General features: G+C 42.0%; 1 protein-coding gene across 2 annotated transcripts in view; it reads left to right on the forward strand.

The window, feature by feature from the left end:
• Window positions 1-21,587, forward strand: part of LOC123512851 (vesicle transport protein SEC20-like) — a 33,473-nt gene that overhangs the window by 8,878 nt on the left and 3,008 nt on the right. Inside the window, exons 2-6 of one of the 2 annotated variants that reach the window (XM_045269494.1) lie at window positions 2,108-2,162; window positions 5,172-5,266; window positions 5,962-6,075; window positions 6,694-6,819; window positions 8,311-8,530. In XM_045269494.1, the coding sequence (XP_045125429.1) occupies window positions 2,117-2,162; window positions 5,172-5,266; window positions 5,962-6,075; window positions 6,694-6,819; window positions 8,311-8,530 (601 nt within the window). In that variant the 5' untranslated portion in view covers window positions 2,108-2,116. The remainder of the gene's footprint in view (window positions 1-2,107; window positions 2,163-5,171; window positions 5,267-5,961; window positions 6,076-6,693; window positions 6,820-8,310; window positions 8,531-21,587) is intronic. The other variant, XM_045269495.1, reaches the window with a different exon arrangement.

Raw genomic sequence — 21,587 nt, forward strand, 5'->3', positions numbered from 1 at the left:
GGCATTAAACTCCAATTTCCACTTCTTGCTCCATTCATAGATCTTGCTTAAATCTTCCTGCAACAGCAGACAGTCCTCTCTGGTTTGTGAGTGTGTGTGTGTGTGTGTGTGTATTTACCTAGTTGTATTTACCTAGTTGTAGTTTTACAGGGCCTGGGCTTTATGCTCTTGTGGCCCCATCTCCATATCTACACTTATCCAATCTTACTTTAAAAGTGTGCACACTCGTACACTACTTCTTCATCTAAACTGTTCTACGTCTCAATACATCTCTGCGGGAAACTATATTTTTTAATATCTCTCAGACATCTTCCCTTTCTCAGCTTTTTACTATGCGATCTTGTGCTTCGGATGTCATATTCTTCTCTCAGGATCATTTTCTCATTATCCACTTGGTCCATTCCGTTGATCAATTTATAGACTTGTATCAGGTCTCCTCTCTCCCTTCTTTGTTCCAGGGTTGGTAGATCCATAGCCTTTAGTCTCTCCTCATATGTCATCCCTTCAAGTTCTGGGACCATTCTTGTAGCCATTTTTGTAGCCTCTCAATTTCCTTATGTGTTTCTTTTTATGAGGGGTCCACACTACTCCTGCATATTCCAATCTGGGTCTTATTATAGTATTTATCAATTTCTTCATCATTTCTTTGTCCATGTAGTGAAATGTTACTCCAATATTTCTCAGCAAATTATATGTTTCTCTAAAAATTCTATCAATATGGCTTACTGGTTGATTGTTTTCTTCCATCGTCACTCCTAAGTCCTTTTCCTTTTTTACTTTCTCCAGTTCTACTCCATCTCCCATCTTATAGATTCCCACAGATCGTCTTTCACTCTTTCCCATTTCCATGACATGGCTTTTGTTCACATTGAATTCCATTTCCCACTTCTTACTCCATTCCCAGATCTTATTTAGGTCTTCTTGCAGTATTTCACAATCCTCCTTTTGCTTTATAACTCTGCACAGTTTCGTATCATCCGCAAACAAATTTATGTAGCTGTTCACTCCTTCTGGCATGTCGTTAATATAAATGAGGAAAAGTACTGGTGCCAATACTGACCCCTGTGGCACTCCGCTTTCTACTGCTCTCCACTTGGACTTCATATCTTTAACTACCGTCCTTATTTCTCTCCCCCTCAAATAATTTTCTATCCATCTCGATGTGTGTGTGTGTGTGTGTTTGCCTGCATGCGTGCGTGTGTCACTGTTCTCTTGGCAGCTTCCTGATATATTTTTTTGCTGCATAAATGAGGTAAATTGGATCATTATGTTACTGTAGTGTTGATATTTTCGTCTTTGTATAATCAGATTCCTATGGATTAATTTGGGCTTCTCTTGATATTTGATAGCTTGTTTCAAAGACATAAAGGTCTGTGGAGTTGTAATTTCTTAGTCCACCGTCCAGTTCAGTCCATGGTGTTTGGTCTAGAGACGTTTCGATTACTTTAGTGTTAAGGTGAGGAGTGTGTGGTCTGTTTTTGTTTTCAGATGAAAAACAAAAATTTTGTCAGTTTGCAGCTTCATCCGACCAACAATTTTCTGATGTGGCTTATGCTCTTCTGGTTAGACATGTAGTGAATTTATTGATGTTCTACATCATTTCTGTCGCAAATGTATAGTTTTAAAAGTATGACTATTCAAGTTATGCCTACCTCTCATCTCCAACCTCTGGGAAATCATGGGTTTTGGGAGGGAGAGCATGAAATTGAATAATGTGCCTTGTAAAAGAGGTCAGAGATCAACAAAAATACCTAAATAGTCCTTGAAACTACATAAATTGCACTTTTGACAGTGGCAGTGGTGGTGACTGCCATGAGTAATGTTGTTATTGGTGAGCAGTGTTGCCAATGATTCGCTACATTTTTTGGCTCTATTTACCACTTTTAGGTGTACTTTATGAGTTATTTGAGGCAGTTTGAGTGTAGCCCTTAAAGTATAGATTTCACACAATTTGGTCTTGTGATTCCCCCAGTGTTGGTTTAGGTCAGAATACATTTCAGCAAGCATGGTGTCACAGTTAGGCGTTCTGACAAAAACAAATGAATGACCTTGCCAGTTTCCCCACTAACAACTAACTGATTGCCTCCCACTAACCTGCCACTCACAGGGAGGCACAATGAGGAGCTGTGTAAGAAGCACGGCTGGGTGGAGCAGCTGGCCAGGTGAGAAGTGTTTACTGGCATGCTGCTCGACAAACTGGCATGCTACTCTATTAATCTTTTAGGGAACTGGCAGTCAAGAGGGTCTTTTTTCCCCCTAGGCTGGCTTCCCCCTTGCATAAAAGAAAAAAATAAATAAAATACATCCACATCATCAACTGTTGCCACCTTAGCCACTCTTCTGTCAGTGATGGTAGTACATGTACTGTGTGTCTGCATGGTTAGTTTTTTTGTGTGCTGTCTGCATTATCAGCCTTTTATGTATTGCTTTTCTCCATGTAAGAGGGGAAATGTGGCCAAGGTTAACAACAGCAATTAAACAAAAATAAGGCCCACTTAGGTGCCAGTTCCCATGCAGGTCTGAGAGATTTAGCCAAATGAATGGGAGAAATGTCTTGAAACCTCCTTCTTAAATGAGTTCAGGTTAGACGAAGATGGAAATGCAGAAGCAGGCTGAAAGTTCCAGAGTTTGCATGGTTAGCCTTTTATCTCATAAATATCCAGGTGGCTTCTTGATACATATTAAATCAGTCTATTCCAACTTGAACCATACAAAACTAGATACCTTTACTGGGACTTTTCCTAGACACAGTACACAGCTCAGTGGTTCTAAGACAGTACCGTGACTCTTAGTGGAAGCATGTGATCTCACCCTAAATAAGAGTACTACATGTATAAGACAGCCAGCAAGTTCAGTGGGCTAATACTTCAGTGAGTGGTGGTGACAGCCGTGGTGAATGCATTGCCTCAGTACATGCATGATGGCGCCTCCTTGGTGTCAGTAAGATTGCACTTCATGTGTTTTCTCTTATAGTGTGTTCACTTTGAATGGACTTGTGATGTGTGGAGAGAAGTAGTTAATAGGAAACACCTCCTCATTCCCATCAAAGTGGCATGTTTTAAACTTTACATGGGTAATTGAAAATCATAGAGAGTCAACCTCTATATTGTTATTATTATTATTATTATTATTATTATTGTTATTATTATTATTACTATTATTTTTATTATTATTATTATTATTATTATTATTATTATTATTATTATTATTATTTTGCTAGATAGGGTGGAATCAAAGCTTTTCGTCTCATCAATTCCTCTCCTCTGACTGACTGTCTTCAGCTCTTTCTCACTGCCGGAATGTTGCATCTCTTTCTGTCTTTTATTGTTATTTTCATGCTAACTGTTCTACTGATGCTAACTGCATGCCTCTCCTCTTCCTGTGGCCTCGCTGCACAAGGCTTTCTTCTTCCTCTTACCCCTGTTTTGTCCAACTCTCTAATACAAGAGCTAACCAGTATTCCCAATCATTCATACATTTGTCTGGCAGACTCAGGAATTCCCTTCCTGCTTCTGTATTTCCATCTTCTTACCATTTGACTTCTTTTAAGAGGGAGGTTTCAAGACATCTGTCCCTCAATTTTAGATGACTTGTGTGAACCTTTGGGAGCTGGCAACCCAGTGGGCCTATTTTTCTGTTGCCCTTGGCCAGTCTCCCTGCATCAAAAAAAGAAAATTATTGTTATTATTATTATTATTATTATATTTTTTATTGAAATTATGTATTATTATATATTTTATTTATTTGTTATGATAATTTAGTTAATGTAATCTTGTTTTGCTTATTTTTTTATTTATTTATTTATTTATTTATTATTATTATTGTTATCATTTTTTTTATTTATTTATTTATTTATTTATTTATTTATTTATTTTATTTTATTTATTTATTTTTTTTTTTCCTGCAGCAAACTCAGAGCCTGGTAGGAGAGCAAAATTTCTGTGGGGGAAAGCAAACATACCTAAGTAAAACGTGACCTCTTTACAATTCAAGGAAACTGACCAAATCCATGTGAACACTTAATACATACACAGTTTTCAATATGTAGCAGTAGCCATGCACAGTGCTAACAGAAGTGCCTTGCCTCTCTTGTCAAAATTAATAAAGATCTTTGTTCACAAAGTTCACTTACTTTTTTAATTAAGTGTTAGTGTGTGCCTGATACACAAGTCTGATTAATCTCTTTGCTCTGCACGTTGATGGTGATGGAAGTGTAACACACTCAGATTGCTTTGTTCTGTGATTCTTGACTTCTTGACTTACTTCCTATTTCATCTCCCAGAATGAGCTACACCTGCCAGTGGTCCCAGAATGTTCCTAGTCGGGCTTTGTCCAGGAACACTTCCTTCTTTCTTAGTCTTCCAGTGTCTGGCAGACCATGCCTGCCAAGGACTTCTTTCACTGTGCCTGTCCTTCTCTTTCTCTGTCTTCCTATTGGGCACATTCCCCTTGGCATCCACTCCCTGCATCATCTTGCAAATTTCCCTTTCATTTTCTTTCTAAATGTCAATCATGTTTTAATTGAGATGCATCTTTTTTGTTCAGTACCGGCCAGACATCAGTACATTCTCGTCTTTGTTTATTTTGACCCAGCCACTCCTCGTCATTCCAGCCACGGCAGTTACACTGTTGTGTGAATGCCCTGGTGAAACACCTTTATTTGGTGGCAAGTAGCTGGTGCATTTGTACATGTGGAAGAAGACAGAATGCAATTGTTAAAACTAAAGTAATAATTTGTAAAATGTAATCCATTTGGAATCCAACAGAAATACATATTAGGCATACAGTAATGTGTACATGTGAGTTTATAGGAAAACCAATGAAAGTGAACATCATTACAGTGGACATCAGTACCTGTGCATGTTTAAATCTATTATGATCTGTTATCTGTGTGCACAGGAATCTGCAGTGTAGTACTTGTGTGTGTGAGGCTTGTACTGTGGGTCACTCAGTGGTAGTTAATGGTAGTGACTAAAACAATGTAAAAATTGAGACCTTCACAGATGCTGTACACCTGTACACCTTTTTAAGTATAGAAAATTCAATATGCTTTGTATTACAGTGAAGTTTTACTTATTAAGAATTCCTTTTAGGATTGAGCTGTTTGTTGTAATGATATTAGTTTTTTGGTGAATGAAGTGACTTTGAGACCATCTTTGTTGCTCCCCCAGACACAGCAAGGATGGGGGGAGAGGAGCAGGTGTACCTGAGTGTGGTGCGGCAGGACATTGTGAAATATGACATGATGGTGAAGAGCCTCATCCAGGTCAGTTGTGGGAGGTGCTGGCCCACCTGACTCCTGTGTTGTGTTGTGCTGTGTTCTGCACCACCAACATATTACGTCTGGCTTTGACATTTATTAATTATTACTGTTAGAAGGAACTATATATTACTAAATGGAATGATGGTGATGAAATTTTGGTTCTCTGATAGTGGCGGATGAATGGAATGCATCAGTTTATGGTAGGAAGAGAGTGTACCCATCATCCTCGAGTTTAAGACCACACTAAGGTCAAATTAGATATTGGATAACAGGTATGAGGAAAGGATTATTATAAACAACACATAAAAACTACATGTATTATCATTGTGCCTTATTATAAAGACTAAGTCATAGGAAGGAGGACACACAGGAGGCTGGGAGTTCCAGGGTTTACCAGAGAAAGGGCTGAATGAATGAGAATACTGGTTGACTGTGGCATTAGAGAGGTGGAGAAAACAGGAGTGAGGGAGTGAGAAAAGTAGGATGTCTTGTGTAGAGCGGTCACATGAGGAGGAGAGGCATGCATTTAGTGTGAGACTAGGGGTAGAAGAAAGCAAGGGTAACTTTATGATGAGAGAGAGAGAGAGATGGTCAGTTAGGTAAAGAAGGGAGTTAATGAACTAAAATGTTATTGATTTCACTCCTTCTTTAATTTGCCAGCATCACTCCAGCCTTGTCTTGTGTTTTGCGTCCCTTAGGAGATCCGTGAGCTTGATGGATCCCAGGCTGAGTTGGATGACGTTGGTTCGTTGGTTCGCTCTCGCATCGCTCAGCTACGAGAACAAATTGAAGAACTAAAAAGACTGGCTCAGGTTGGAATTTTCTTCTTTGAGTAATTCTTTATTTTTTTTCTTCTGATTTTCTATTACTTAAAATTGAACAGGTGTGTGTGTGTGTGTGTGTGGTGTGTGTGTGTGTGTGTGTGTGTGTGTGTGTGTGTGTGTGTGTGTGTGTGTGTGTGGGCATTTATTTTAGTCGTAGTCTCTTTTCTGTTTTTTGATGCTCTATTTTTAGAATATTCCATTAATTGGAACAGTTCTTTGCCTCAAAGAAGTTGTGTCATGCATCACACTTTTTCATTGTGCAGATTCATCACATTTACCTTTGCTAGACATCAAGAGCCACATCAAAGTAAAAAAATAAAAGTATTGAACAGTTTCAAGGACAATGTTTGGTGAATTATTTTTAGCTGCATCATTTGTTTGTTTAGTGCAGGTGTTGCTGTACAGGAGAAATGTACATGTGTGTGTTACATGAATGGCTTCTGTTTGGCTCTCATTTAGTGACTGAATTTGTTGTGTAATAAGTCAGTCAAGTGAAGACCTGTTCTTGTGGACTATTGACTGGAAGATATAAATGGCAAAAAATCATACATTTCCCTTGATGTCCTGTACATGGCCAAGCTTTCTCTAGTTCTGTTGTTACTGAAGGAGGAGGACAACGAGGATGAGAGACACCAACTGGCCGAGGAGGCAGCGAGGAGCGAGAAGATGCTGCAGGACGACCACCAGGCCTTCCGCAATGCACTGCTGGTGGCTCAGCTCACTATCAACCAGGTGAGGCAGCTTGTGGCACTGAGGCACAGCAGTTAGTAGTAGTAGTAGTAGTAGTAGTAGCAGCAGCAGCAGCATACAGTTCAAATGGTAGTAGTGTTGTGCTTGCACTTATGTATAATACACTCCACCCTTGTTTATCCGGACCTCGTTTATCTGGATTTTAGTTTATCCAGAGAGTGTCCAGATAATGACTCCATAATTTGCGCCCGGACCGTCAACAAACAACGCGCACCTCATGCACTATCAGAAACAGCCAATAGTTGGTGGTGCCACTGCGGCAGGCAGTTGTAAATAAGTCCAGCTGACGCAAGGGAACACTGTATTGTCCAGTACCAGTGAGCAAGTTTGTGCATTTTTCAATACCTTAGAAGTCTTAATCATGTCTCCCAAGGGTGTTAGGCATAAGTGAGTGGGCCACACTGTGACTTAAAGCTGGAATTAATAAACTGAGGAAGGAGCTAGAGTTGTGAGTGTGTAAGGAGTATGGTGTGGCCAAACAAACTGTGTCAGACATTAATAAATCAAAAGATAAGCTGGTAGGATATTCTACCAAATACTGTAAAGTGAAAGTGGTAAAGGTGCACCAAGGAAGAATGGAAGGAGTGGAAGAAAAGATGCTGCTGTTATGAAGTGGTGTGTGCAGCAGCTAGGAAGCTGCAACTGAAATTGATATAGAGAATCTCATGGAAAATGGTGGGTAGCTATGGCAATTCTGCAATCAACACAGACTTTTCAATGCCACTATGCAGGGTGAAGCTGGTGATGCAGACACCGCCAGCATTGCATGACACCGCTGCATGTTGTGGTAGTCGACTCACTGTACTTCACATCCATGAAGTTTTTTTTTTTTTTTTTTTTTTTTTTTTGTGTGTGTGTGTGTGTGTGTGTGTGTGTGTGTGTGTGTGTGTATGCATGCTTGGCTATTACTGTTTGGTTAGTTTTAGTGTTAGGGAAAGTAAGATTATTTAAGTTGGTTTGGTTTAGTTGATCAGGGAAACCAAAATAGACAATTTTGCATTTCCTTAAAAGTGTAAGGAGACAAAGCACCATGTTTGGCAAATAAAGGTCCCATTTGTGTTATCTGGACCTCTTCATTATCCAGACCAGTGCTTGCACCATTTAGTCCGTAAAAATGAGGGTTGAGCTTAGTTAGAAATTACCATTGTGTAAGATTTTTATTGTGCTTTTATGCTCTTTTGTCACAAAGTGGATACTTTTTTTCACATTTATCTTTCACATATTTCACCATTCTGTTTTCCCATTTCACTGTTTGTCTCTCTCTCACCACCATCTGACTAGTATAGATGAAATGTCTTCATGTCTTGCTGTCATTGCTTCTGTGGTCAAGTCAGGCACCACTGCATGGCTAAGAGTGGATGAGAGAATGTTGAAAGGTACAATGTCCACATTTCCCTTTATTGATTTATGAAATGTTAAGATTAACCATTTGAATAATTTTTTAATTGTTTAAACATTATTTATATTTTGCAGAGGAGTAAGGATGAGCTGCTGGCAAAGAGGCCTGTGGAGGGCGAGGGCGAGGGCGAGGGCGAGGGTGAGGGTGAGGGCAGCGGCAGCGTGCGGCAGAGGGAGCGCAGGACACGGGAGCTACTGCTGAGGGACTCGTCAAGGCTGAGTGACGACCTGCTCACGGTGACCAGACTCATCCAGGACAACGTACAGAAGAGCAGGCAGACTGTGGATACACTAGGTGGGTGAGTGGATGAGTGCAGAGGTGTTTATGTATAGACAAATGGTGGTGGATGATTGACTACTTAAGGAATATTGTAGTTTTTGGATGAATGTAAATGCATCTATGAGGGAATATGGTGTGTTAATTTAATGTAAAGTAACTAAAGTTTGTCATGGGTACAGTGGGAACACATTTGCAACAATTATTGCATCTGTTAGTTATTGTTCTGCTGTCTTAGATGTCTGACTATTTATTGTAATGATCCTGTGAAGTTTTGTCTGGCATGGCAGTACAGTAGGGTACACAACAAGACACGGTCATTATAAAGCATAACGCATTGAAATTTTTATTAATGTTGAACTGCCATAACAAACTTGCCACTTGTGTGGCCACTGAAATTTTAATAAAAATCTAATCAGAGCAAGACTAAAACTCACAAGACTAACTTTTTGCTGTGTGAACTGCTTCTCACCTGTCTGCCGCCTGTCCCTTCTTCCTTCTTTCCTTACCTCTCCCTCCTTGTCACCTGCCCTCTCTCTTATCCAACGCAACATTTTTCACCCTTGTATATGTAATTCCATTTTCATTCTCAATCAGTCTCTTTAGCAATCCTTAGGATTGCTCTTACACACACACACACACACACACACACAGTTTAGACACGCAAGGAATATTCATGATTTTAAGAAAAGCTGGACATTACGGGACAACACGAGCATAGCTCTTTTCCCGTATGTTACAATTAGGTAAATACAATTAGGTAAATACACACACACACACACACACACATGCACACACACACTACAACTAGGTAAATACAACTAGGTAAATACACGAGACGCGGTAGAGGAAGGACGCAATACCGTCGCTCCCGAGAATCAGCTGATCTTCACTACCTTTGTTTGGGTTTACAGTGGCCTGGGCAAAAAGTTGTGGACTCATTTTTTTTTTTTTTTTTTTTTTTTTATGAATACAGTGTTAAATAATGAGTGAGAAAGATATTCCATCTAAATGCAGGTATGTGACAAGGGAAAGAATGAAAGCTGATGATGACAATGTTGGTGAGGGAGAAAGAGAATTTGAAGGCTTTGATACCGCGCAAACTTCACTATTTGATAGTCTTGACTATCGAACGTAAATTAGATAAATTGATAAAGGAGAGTATGGGAATGAAAGAGAATGAAAAACAGGATAAAGAGCTCTAGAAACTGAAAGAAAGGATAAAAAGAGTGGAAGAAAACGAAACTAGGCTAAGAACCGAAAATGAAGAATTAAAAGTCCAAATAGCGAACTATAAGAAATTGATGGAAGAAGGACTTGGTAAAGCCGAGAAAGAAACAGAAAATGTAGGATATGTTGGACCTCCGGGCAGGCAGCATACCTAGCGCGGGGCAGACACTGTATTCGCCAGTTGGCGCCAAGCACCAGTAAAGACGAGAAGCATACCTCGGTCTGTCACTTGCCCCTCGTACATGGCGCAGTGAGTAGGATCTTTGACCGTGCACCATGGCTGGCAGACCCCGTTACACAGCCCAGACCCCACGGTCTAGTTGTCGGCCCACACAGACGCCTTCGTACCTGGCGCAAGCTCAGCAGTTGCTCCAGGCGCAGACGGAGGCTCTCGGGCATTGCAACTCCAGATGGCCACGTTACCCAGTCATGCACCCTCAGCTCCTCGGACCTCAGCCCCTGAGAAGTGCGACCTTGGGACACCCACTGCAGCTTTTCGGTCCTGGAGACGCTCCATGGAATGCTGGCTGGGGCTCAGCCACTTCCCACCTGCCGAGGTGGTGCTGCATATCCGCCTCCAGTGTACACCGGCATTGCAGCGCTCCTTGGACTCGAGATACACCATGGCTCAGTGGCAGGCTCTTTCTACTGCAGAGGCTCTGGATGCTATCAGTCGTGTAGCTCTCCAGACAACCAACCAGGCAGCAGATTGGTGCAAGTTCTTCGCCACGACTTAAGGGCCTAGTGAGTCAATCTGTGAGTACTTTACATGCTCTACCCAATGTGCTGCAGACTGTGAGTTTAAGTGTCCCCACTGTGCAGGCAGTCTGTCGGAGTACATGCTACTCCGGAAGCTAGTGTGTGGGCTTAGAAGTATAGCATTGAAGGAGGAGGTGTTTCGTCAGTGCCAGACATTCGGTGATGTGGATGTGCTTCGCAAGTTTTGTGTGGCCTTTGAGGCTGCGCATAAGGACGCCCGCCAAGGTGATGTTGGCGGGAATTCCGGGCGGGAATCCTGGGCGGCAGCGGCTGGGGTGACGCCGCTGCCTGGCGCACAAGAGGCTCTCCCGCCCCAAACCGCAGGAATCCGTCAAACACAGCCTACGTTCAAACGCTGTGGCAACTGTGGTCTGAAGCACAAGCCAGGGAAAGGATCATGTCACGCAGAGACGCTGACTTGTCACAACTGCGGTAAGACTGGGCACGTTATGAAGATGTGTAGGAGCAAGGGGAAGCAAGTTGCAGCAACCGCTGACATGGAGGCCTCCGGCATCGTCATCGCAGCCGCAGGTGCAGCACAGAGGCAGCCACGCATCGAGGTGACTGTCAGCCACGCTCAGGGAGATGGAACGTCGGTCAAGATCCAAGCTGTGCCCGACACAGGGGCACAGGTGTGTGTCGCTGGCCCGGACTTGCTGACAGCACTCGGTGTTAAACCAGCCTCGCTTACGCGCCGAGGGATTCTGCGGGACATGGCGAACCTGAGCCTGCAGCCTTCAGGTTCGTTTCCTTGTCGGGTGCGGTATGGCAGCAGGGCAACAGTGCAAGAGGTCTTCGTCATGCAGTCGGCCACCCGATGCTACCTCTCTCTGCAGGCATGCAGGGATCTCGGATTAGTACTCATGGATTTCCCGCACCACGCCACTATCGCGGGTGCGACAGTCTCCGATGTTGGCAACACTGCAACAGACAGCACACCGCCACGCCCAACTTCGCTCCCATTTCCCCCGCTGGAGGAGAATGTGTCCCGACTGGAGGAGTGGCTTCTCTGTCACTTCTCAGGATCCACGTTCGACACGAACAGAAGCCCCCTGCGAGTGATGGCGGGTGAACCACACGTCATCCACCTGCTTCCGGAGGCTAAGCCTTACGCCTGCCACACACCAGCCTCAGTGCCGAGGCACTGGGAAGCGGAAGTCAAGAGACAACTGGACGAGGAACGGAGTGGTGCGCGAGGATGGTGGTTGTGGCCAAAAAGTCTGGCCAGCCAAGGCGCACAATCGACTTCCAGAAACTGAATGCTGCATGCAGAAGGGAAACGCACCACACTTCTACATCTTTTGACATGGTATCCGGCATCCCGCGGCACAGCTTCAAGACCACTGCAGATGCGCACTGGGGCTTCCATCAAGTTGAGCTGCATGAGGAAAGCAGAAGGCTCACAACCTTCATAACACCATGGGGCCGCTTCATATACCAGGAGGTTTGATGATGCTATCGTGGGGATTCCAAGGAAGATAAAGTGTGTGGACGACACGTTAATGTTTGATGCCAATGTGGAAGACGCTTTCTGGCATGTGTATGATTTTTTGGAAACCTGTGCCACGAAAGGAGTGACTCTCAAACCTGAGAAGTTTACCTTCTGCAGGAGGGAGGTGGATTTTGTGGGGTTCCATGTGGGCTGGGAAGAATACCACCCCACTGAGGAGAGGCTGGCTGCCATCAGACACTTTAACATGCCCGCAGAACCATCTCTGACAGACATCCGCTCCTGGCATGGGTTCGTGAATCAGCTGGCACCCTTCCTTGCCACCGCTCCAGTCATGGAGCCATTTCATGAGTTGCTGAAAAAACCCCAAGGCAAGAAAGTGTATTGGGATGAAAATCTACAAAAGAAATTCCAGCATGCTCAAGAGGTGGTTTGCAGCCTCGCTAAGGAGGGCCTCACGTTTTATGATAAGAACAGACCCACTATTGTGATCACTGATTGGAGTAAGGTGGGCATAGGATTTGTGGTGCTGCAACAATATTGCCGATGCTCGATGCAAGAAAGCCCGTTCTGCTGCAAGAGTGGGTGGCGTCTCGCGCTTTGTGGCAGCCGTCACCTCACACCCGCTGAGGCTGGCTACGCGCCGGTGGAGGGCGAAGCATTAGCGGTCGCATGATGTCTCCGCAAGGCCCGCCTCTTCCTGCTCGGGTGCCCAAACCTGCTTGTCATCACTGACCACCGCCCACTTGTCAAGCTCTTGGGTGACAGAGAGCTAAAGGACATTGTAAACCCAAGGTTGTTTGCTCTAAAGGAAAAAAACGCTTCAGTTTAGATTCCTGATTAAGTATCTCCCCGAAAAACGTAACTCCGCCGCGGACTTCCTGTCACGCTACCCAACATTGTGTGCGACACCAGACGTCATGGATGAAGAACAGGCTTGTCACATAGAAATGGCAGTGGCGTCTGCGACTGTTGCTGCACTTGAAGACGGAAATTGCATTGTGCTTGACAATACGGCAGTGGTGCAGGCAGCTGCAGAGGACCCAGAGTACCAGCTGCTTCTGGCCAGAGTGACGGCGGGTGACTGGCATCCGCACCGTGCCCAAGAGTTATCCTGTCTCCGTCAGTATTATGGAGTAAGGGACAGGCTGGCTGTGTCACAAGGGCTGGTGACATACACATATGACCAGGGGCATGTCCGCCTGGTCATCCCAGAGTCTCTCCGCCAGCACGTAACTGCTAATCTCCATGCTGGTCACCAGGGATTGGACGGAATGCTACGCAGGGCGAGGCAGTCAGTGTATTGGCCTGGCATGGAGGGCGACCTACAGCGCCATCGAGACCTGCAACGCTCACTCCCCATCTCTGGCAGCCGAGCCTTTCACTTTTACGCCCCTTCCTGAGTACCCGTTTCAACATACGGTGGCAGACTTGTGCCAACTTGATGGGCAGGTGTACATGGCTTACGCAGACAGGCTTACGGGGTAGCTTGAGCTGGCACACTTCCCTAATGGGGCTACTTCAGGCAAGCTGTCATCGGTATTCCGCCAACTTCCAGAAGTGGGGGGCACCAGAATCAGTCTCAACGGATGGTGGAACAAATCTCATCAGTGCAGAGATGTGTGAATTCTTCAGGAGGTGGGGGGTGGAGCAGCAAGTCGCGTCCACTCACTTCCCTCAATCCAACGGCCGGGCTGAAGCAGCAGTGAAGTCTGCTAAGAGGCTGCTGCGTGACAACACAGGCCCCGGGGGCGGCCTTGACGTGGACAAGGCATCGGTGGCGCTGCTGCAATAGCTGAACACACCCCTGCGTGGTGTAGATAAGTCCCTGGCGCAGTTGGCCATGGGCAGGCAGTTGCGGGATGGCGTCCCAGTACATAAGCAGCATTACAAGGTGGATGTACTTTGGCAGCAGGCTTTGCGCACAAGGGAGCTCGAGGCAGCAAGGCAGCAGGAAAATTGGATCGTGAAGCAAGGAACACCCAAGACCCTTTCTCCGTTGGTATCAGGCACCAAAGTGTGGGTGCAAAATCAGGCTACCAAGGTCTGGGATAAGCGAGGTGTGGTCACAGAAGTGTGTCCATTCCGGAAGTACTTGGTGAAGATGGATGGCAGTGGACGCATCACATCACGCAACCGCAGGCATCTCCACCCCGTCAGATGCCCCGTCACACCTACGTCACCGACCCCCGCAAATTCCCTGCCGCCCTCGCCTCTGGTAGAGACACCTGCTCTGCTCCCTCAGCAACTGCAGCCTGTGACCCGCCCTAAGAGATGTATGAAGCAGCCTTTGTGGCTGTCAGTTTATGTAGTAGATTAGTGTTCATGTGAATTGTTCTTGTGTAACTTGCTTAAGTGCTGAGTTTTCATACATACTGTGTGGGGGTCATATTTGTTTTTTGCCTCTCAGGCATGTTGTAAGCAATTTGTTTTGTTATGTTGTTTCGTCCCGTGTGTACAATGCATTTTCATATTTATGTTTCTTGTACTACATGTACGTAGTACATCAAAAGCTTGGGAGGGGGATGTAGGATATGTTGGGCCTCCGGACAGGCAGCATGCCTAGCGGGGCAGACACTGTATTCGCCAGTTGGCACCAAGCACCAGTAAAGACGAGAAGCATACCTCGGTCTGTCACTTGCCCCTCGTACAGAAAAGCTAAAAGATCTAGTTAACAAAGAAGAAGAAAGAGTACAAGACGTGATTAAAAAAGAAGTACAAGCATGGAGAATCCAAGATAAGAAAGACAAGGAATCATTTCAAGAAGTATTTCAAGAACAGTTAAAAGAAAGAGATGAAAATATGACAAGCAAAATGATAGGAGTCCTCAAGAAAAAAGAAAATTTAGTAAGAGAAATTGCGGAAAAAAAGAAGTGTAATTATTTTTGGACTGAAAGAAAAAATGTTAAATATAGACCAAGAAGGGAAAAAGACGAAATGAAATCAGTAAAAGACCTACTAAAACATCTGAATGACGAGGATAGACAGAACTTAGAAGAGGAAGTAGAAGAAATCCATAGAATGGGACCATATCAAGAAGGAACAGTGAGACCAATTAAGATATTACTAAAATCACAAGCAGCAGCAGAAGAAGTACTATATAGAAAAACGAAACTCAGAGAAACAGAAGGTTGCAAAGATATATATATAAAGAAAAATAGAAACGAGGAGGAAAGGAAGAGACACAATGAACTGGTGGCAGAAGCAAGAGAAAAAATAATGAAAGGTCAGAGGAGGAGAAGAAGGCATTTTTGGAGAATTATAGGAGACAGGATAAGGAAATGGTATATAAAAGAGAAAGAAGAGAAAAGAATGGAGCAAGTTTAACTAAAAATGATAAGAACAAGAGATTAAAATGATGTATACAAACATAGATGGGATTTTATCTAGTAAATTAGAATTAAGAGATTACATAAAGAAAGAAGAACCAGATATTGTATGCCTGGTGGAAACAAAGTTAAATGAGGCAATAAAATAGACATAGATAAAAGGTATAATATGGAGGAGAGACAGAGTGGGTAAAGGAGGAGGAGGAGTCATGATGATGTTAAGGAAGGAGATAGTGGTAAATCAAGTGGAGTTTGGGAAGGAAAATCAGAAATACTGTATGTTAAGATGCATATTAACAAAAGGAGTTAACAATCATTGGAACATATGTGCCACCAAAACAAACTCATGGACTAACCAAGAATATAGAGACATGATAGATGACACAATAAGGAGTCTTACAAGAATCATTAAGGAAAGGAGAAAAGTGATATTGGTAGGAGATTTCAACTGTAAGGAGGTAGACTGGGAAAATTATGAAAGTGGTATGGGGAAGATGCCTGGGAGATAGATTCCTGAACCTAATGATAGATAATTTGATGGTCCAAAGAGTAAAGGAAAACACAAGATTCAGAGGAAACGATGAGCCGGCAAGATTAGACCTAGTTTTTACAAGGGATATACCAATTAACGATGATATAAGATACAAGTGCCCATTGGGAAAGAGTGACCATGTAATATTAGAAATGGATATAGAAGAAGGAAAGGAAGATAGAGATGAATCATACAAAGGAGACCGATTAAATTACAGAAAGGCTGATATTGAGAATCTCAAGAACTATTTTAAAACGTAAACTGGGAGGAGATGGAAAACTCATTAACGGTTCAAGAGAAATATAACTTATTTTTGGAAATATACAAAACTGGGGTCAGGAATATGTTCCGAAATATAGACCTAAAGAAGAAGGAAAGAAAGATTGGTTTAATGCAAGATGTGCTAGGGCAAAGGAGAAACGAGATGGAGCATGGAAAAGGTGGAGAAGAAACAGAAATCCAGAAAATAAGGAAAACTTCAAAACAGCAAGAAATGAATATGCTAAGGTGAGAAAGGAAGAAGAAAAGAACTATGAAAAGGACATTGTCGAAAAATGTAAGGAACAACCAAAATTGTTCTACAGATTCATAAATGGAAAAATAAGACAAAAAGAAACAATAGAAAGGTTAAAAGGAGAAACGGAATGGTGGAAGACCCAAAAAGTATGGCAGAACTGTTAAATAGTAAATTTCATGAGGTCTTTACTAAGGAATCCAAATTTGAAAGACCACAGGGTAATAGAGACTGTCTATATGAAAGAGATTAAAGTAACCAAGCTTGAAATAAAAAGTTGATGACGGAATTGGATGAGGAAAAGGCAATGGGACTGGATGAAGTCTCAGGCAGAATACTGAAAGAATGTAGGGAAGAACTAGCAAGTCCAATATACAACATCATAAAATGCTCAATAGAAAATGGAACAGTGCCAGTGGAGTGGAAAAGAGCTGAGGTGGTTCCCATATATAAGAGCGGAAGGAAGGAAGAACCTTTAAATTACAGACCGGTATCACTAACTAGTGTAATATGCAAGATGTGTGAAAAAGTAATAAAGAAGCAATGGATTGAGTTTCTTGAAGACAACAAAATATTATCAAATAGCCAATTTGGTTTTAGAAAAGGTCGGTCATGTGTGACAAATTTATTGAGTTTCTACTCTAGAATAGTTGATAAAGTACAAGAGAGAGAGGATGGATTGACTGTATTTATTTAGATCTAAAAAAGGCTTTTGATAAAGTGCCACATGAAAGATTACTATGGAAGTTAGAGGAGAAGGGTGGCTTAAAAGGAAGCACATTGAGATGGATGAAGAATTACTTAAGGGGGAGAGAAATAAGGACGATAGTTAAAGATATGAAGTCCAAGTGGAGAACAGTAGACAGCGGAGTGCCACAGGGGTCAGTATTGGCACCAATACTTTTTCTCGTATATATAAATGACATGCCAGAGGAGTGAACAGCTACATAAATCTGTTTGCGGACGATGCGAAACTGTGCAGAGTCATTAAACAAAAGAGGATTGTGAAATACTACAGGAAGACTTAAACAAGATCTGGAAATGGAGCAAAAAATGGGAGATGGAATTCAATGTGGACAAAAGCCATGTCATGGAAATGGGAAAAAGTGAAAGACGACCAGTGGGAATCTATAAGATGGGAGATGGAGTAGAACTAGAAAAAGTAAAAAGGAAAAGGACTTGGGAGTGACAATGGAAGAAAATAATCAACCGGTAAGCCATATTGATAGAATTTTCAGAGAGACGATAATTTGCTAAGGAATATTGGAGTAGCATTTCACTATATGGACAAGGAAATGATGAAGAAATTGATAAGTACTAAAATAAGACCTAGATTGGAATATGCAGGAGTTGTGTGGACTCCCATAAAAGAAACACATAAGAAAATTAGAGACTACAAAAATGGCTACAAGAATGGTTCCAGAATTTAAAGGGATGGCATATGAGGAGAGACTAAAGGCAATGGATCTACCAACCTTGGAGCAGAGAAGAGAGAGGGATCTGATACAAGTTTATAAATTGATTAATGGAATGGATGAAGTGGATAATGAGAAACTGATCCTGAGAGAAGAATATGATTTTAGAAGCACAAGATCGCATAGTAAGAAACTAAGGAAGGGACGATGTCTGAGAGATGTTAAAAATTTAGTTTCCATAAAGATGTGTTGAGACTTGGAACAGTTTGAGTGAGGAAGTGGTGTCAGCAAAGAGTGTGCATAGTTTTAAAGAAAAATTGGATAAGTGTAGATATGGAGACAGGAACACACGAGCATAAAGCCCAGGCCCTGTAAAACTACAACTAGGTAAATACATGCACACACACACACATGACTCGTGGGAATCTATAAGATGGGAGATGGAGTAGAACTGGAGAAAGTAAAAAAAGGAAGGGACTTAGGAGTGACGATGGAAGAAAACAATCGACCGGTAAGCCATATTGATAGAATTTTTAGAGAGACATAATTTGCTAAGGAATATTGGAGTAGCATTTCACTACATGGACAAAGAAATGATGAAGAAATTGATAAGTACTATAACAAGACCCAGATTGGAATATGCAGGAGTAGTGTGGACCACTCATAAAAAGAAACACATAAGGAAGTTGGAGAGACTACAAAAAAAGTCTACAAGAATGGTTCCAGAATTGGAAGGGATGACATATGAGGAGAGACTAAAGGCTATGGATCTACCAACCCTGGAACAAAGAAGGGAGAGAGGGGATCTGATACTAGTTTATAAATTGATCAACGAAATGGACCAAGTGGATAATGAGAAACTGATCCTGAGAGAAGAATATGACATTCGAAGCACAAGATCGCATAGTAAAAAGCTGAGAAAGGGAAGATGTCTGAGAGATGTTAAAAAATATAGTTTCCCGCAAAGATGTATTGAGATGTGGAACAGTTTGAATGAAGAAGTAGTGTCTGCAACGAGTGTGCATACTTTTAAAGTAAGATTGGAGAAGTGTAGATATGGAGATGGGGCCACACAAGCATAAAGACCAGTCCCTGTAAAACTAAAACTAGGTAAATACACACACACACACACACACACACACACACACGTATAATTTGCTAAGGAATATTGGAGTAGCATTTCACTATATGGACAAGGAAATGATGAAGAAATTGATAAGTACTAAAATAAGACCTACATTGGAATATGCAGGAGTTGTGTGGACTCCCCATAAAAAGAAACACATAAGAAAATTAGAGACTACAAAAATGGCTACAAGAATGGTTCCAGAATTTAAAGGGATGGCATATGAGGAGAGACTAAAGGCAATGGATCTACCAACCTTGGAGCAGAGAAGAGAGAGAGGGGATCTGATACAAGTTTATAAATTGATTAACGAAATGGATGAAGTGGATAATGAGAAACTGATCCTGAGAGAAGAATATGACTTTAGAAGCACAAGATCGCATAGTAAGAAACTAAGGAAGGGACGATATCTGAGAGATGTTAAAAAATTTAGTTTCCTGCAAAGATGTGTTGAGACTTCGAACAGTTTGAGTGAGGAAGTGGTATCAGCAAAGAGTGTACATAGTTTTAAAGAAAAATTGGATAAGTGTAGATATGGAGACGGGGCCACACGAGCATAAAGCCCAGGCCCTGTAAAACTAAAACTAGGTAAAAACACACACACACGCACACAGGAGGAGGGAAGACAGCAGAGGAAAGTAATGAAATAATGAATGAGTTTCAAGACTGTTTTCACTAAAGAAGAGGGTTTTACAAAACCAAATAGGACATTGCACTGTCAAGGCTTGCAAGAAATCATAGTGCACAAAGAAGAAATTGGAAGAGTAATAAGAAATTTGGATGTCAGAAAAATTATGGGATTGGACGGTGTGTCGGGCTAGGCACCAAAGGACTGTAAAGATCAGTTGTTAGAACCAGTTTAGGAAATTGTTACAAGCTCATTAAAAGAAGAGAGAGTACTACTGGAATGGAAGAGAGCCAACATAATCTTAATGTTCAAAGGAGGAAAGTCAACTGAGGCATTAAATTACAGACTGGTGTGACTTACAAGTGTTGTGGACAAAATATGTGAAATTGTTATCAAAGAAAAATGGATTAAATATCTGGAAAAAAAACAAGTTATATCGAATAGACAATTTGGGTTCAGGACAGGAAGGTCATGTGTGTCAAATTTATTAAGTTTCTACTCAAAGAGTAGTGGAAAGACTGGAGAGCAGTGATGGATGGGTAGACACTGTACCTGGATATAAAAAAGGCTTTTGATAGGATCCCTCATAACAGAATATTTTGGAAATTGGAGAACGTAGGAGGACTGAGAGGAATAGTATTAGATTGGATGAGGGATTACTTGACGGACTAAGAGATGAGAACTGTGATCAGGGACACGTACTCATCCTGGAGTAAAGTATCAACTGGAGTCCTGCAGGGATCAGTGTTAGCACTCGTTATGTTCCGGGTATGTAAACAACGAACAGTACGGAGTGACCAGCTATATCAATTTATTTGCTGATGATGCAAAATTGTTAAGAATAATTAAGACCCAAGAAGATTGTTTGCTACTCCAGGAAGATATAGACAAAATTTATGAGTGGAATAAGGAGTGGAAGTTATAATTCAATGCCAAGAAATGCCATGTAATGGAATTAGGAAAGAGTAAGAGAAGACCAGTATGGAACTATTTGATGGGAGAGAAACAAATAATAAAGACTAAAGAAGAAAAAGATCTGGGAGTGGTCATGCAAGAAACACTGAGCCCTGAAAAACACATATGTAAAATATTTGAAACAATTTATAAAATGCTGGCTAATATTAGGGTAGTATTTCAGTACCTGGATCAGGATATGATGCAAAAAATTATTATGATATGATATGTCCACAATTGGAATATGCTGCAGTGGTGTGGTTGCCAAGCTTGAAAAAGGATATCAGAAAATTAGAACAGATCCAGAGGATAGCTACAAAGATGGTGCCAAAAATAAAGGACCTAACATAAGAAGAAAGGCTGAAGGAAATGGGACTGCCAACCTTATAAGATAGAAGAGAAAGAAGGGATCTAATAACAATGTATAAAATAGTTAATGGCATTGAAAAGATAGACAAGCAAGACTTGGGGTTGGTGGTAGATGAAGCTGGAAGGACAAGATGACATGCAAAGATCAGAAAGAGGCAGTCTGTGAAGGATATTGGAAAATCCAATTTTTCACATAGAACAGTGGAAAAGTGGAATGCATTGAGTGATGAAGTTGTTACAGCACATAATGTGCTTAACTTTAAAGAAAAATGAGATAAATGGAGATATGGAGACAGGACACTATGAGCCCCACTCGAACCCTGTACAATACAACTAGGTAAATACACACACAGAGAGAGAGAGAGAGAGAGTGCGCCTTGGGTGAGATTTACAGTATGTATATGTTTGATGGTGACAGGAGATAAATGTGGCCAATACTTACCAGAGCAACATAAACCTTACAGTAATAATGTGCAATCTCAGGATAGTAAGAATTCAGGAACAGGCATAATACTCTGGCAGATTCTGTACATGTTTGTTGTGTTATCCCAAATGTTGTAGTGATGTGCTAATTTTGATGTCTTTATTATAACTGTGAAATATTGTTTGAGGAACAAATTTGTTTTTTCTCATGGATTCTTCAGTCTCCTTAATGCACATTTGCTATAAAGAACATATTGGAAATTAATTATGTTCAATGTTGCATACCTTACTGTAATGCATACCTGTGGGGAGGAATGTGCAGGCAGTGTCACCCCACTGTCTTGGA

This window comes from Portunus trituberculatus, chromosome 34, assembly GCF_017591435.1.
Source record: "Portunus trituberculatus isolate SZX2019 chromosome 34, ASM1759143v1, whole genome shotgun sequence".
Classification (NCBI taxonomy): Eukaryota; Metazoa; Arthropoda; class Malacostraca; order Decapoda; family Portunidae; genus Portunus; species Portunus trituberculatus.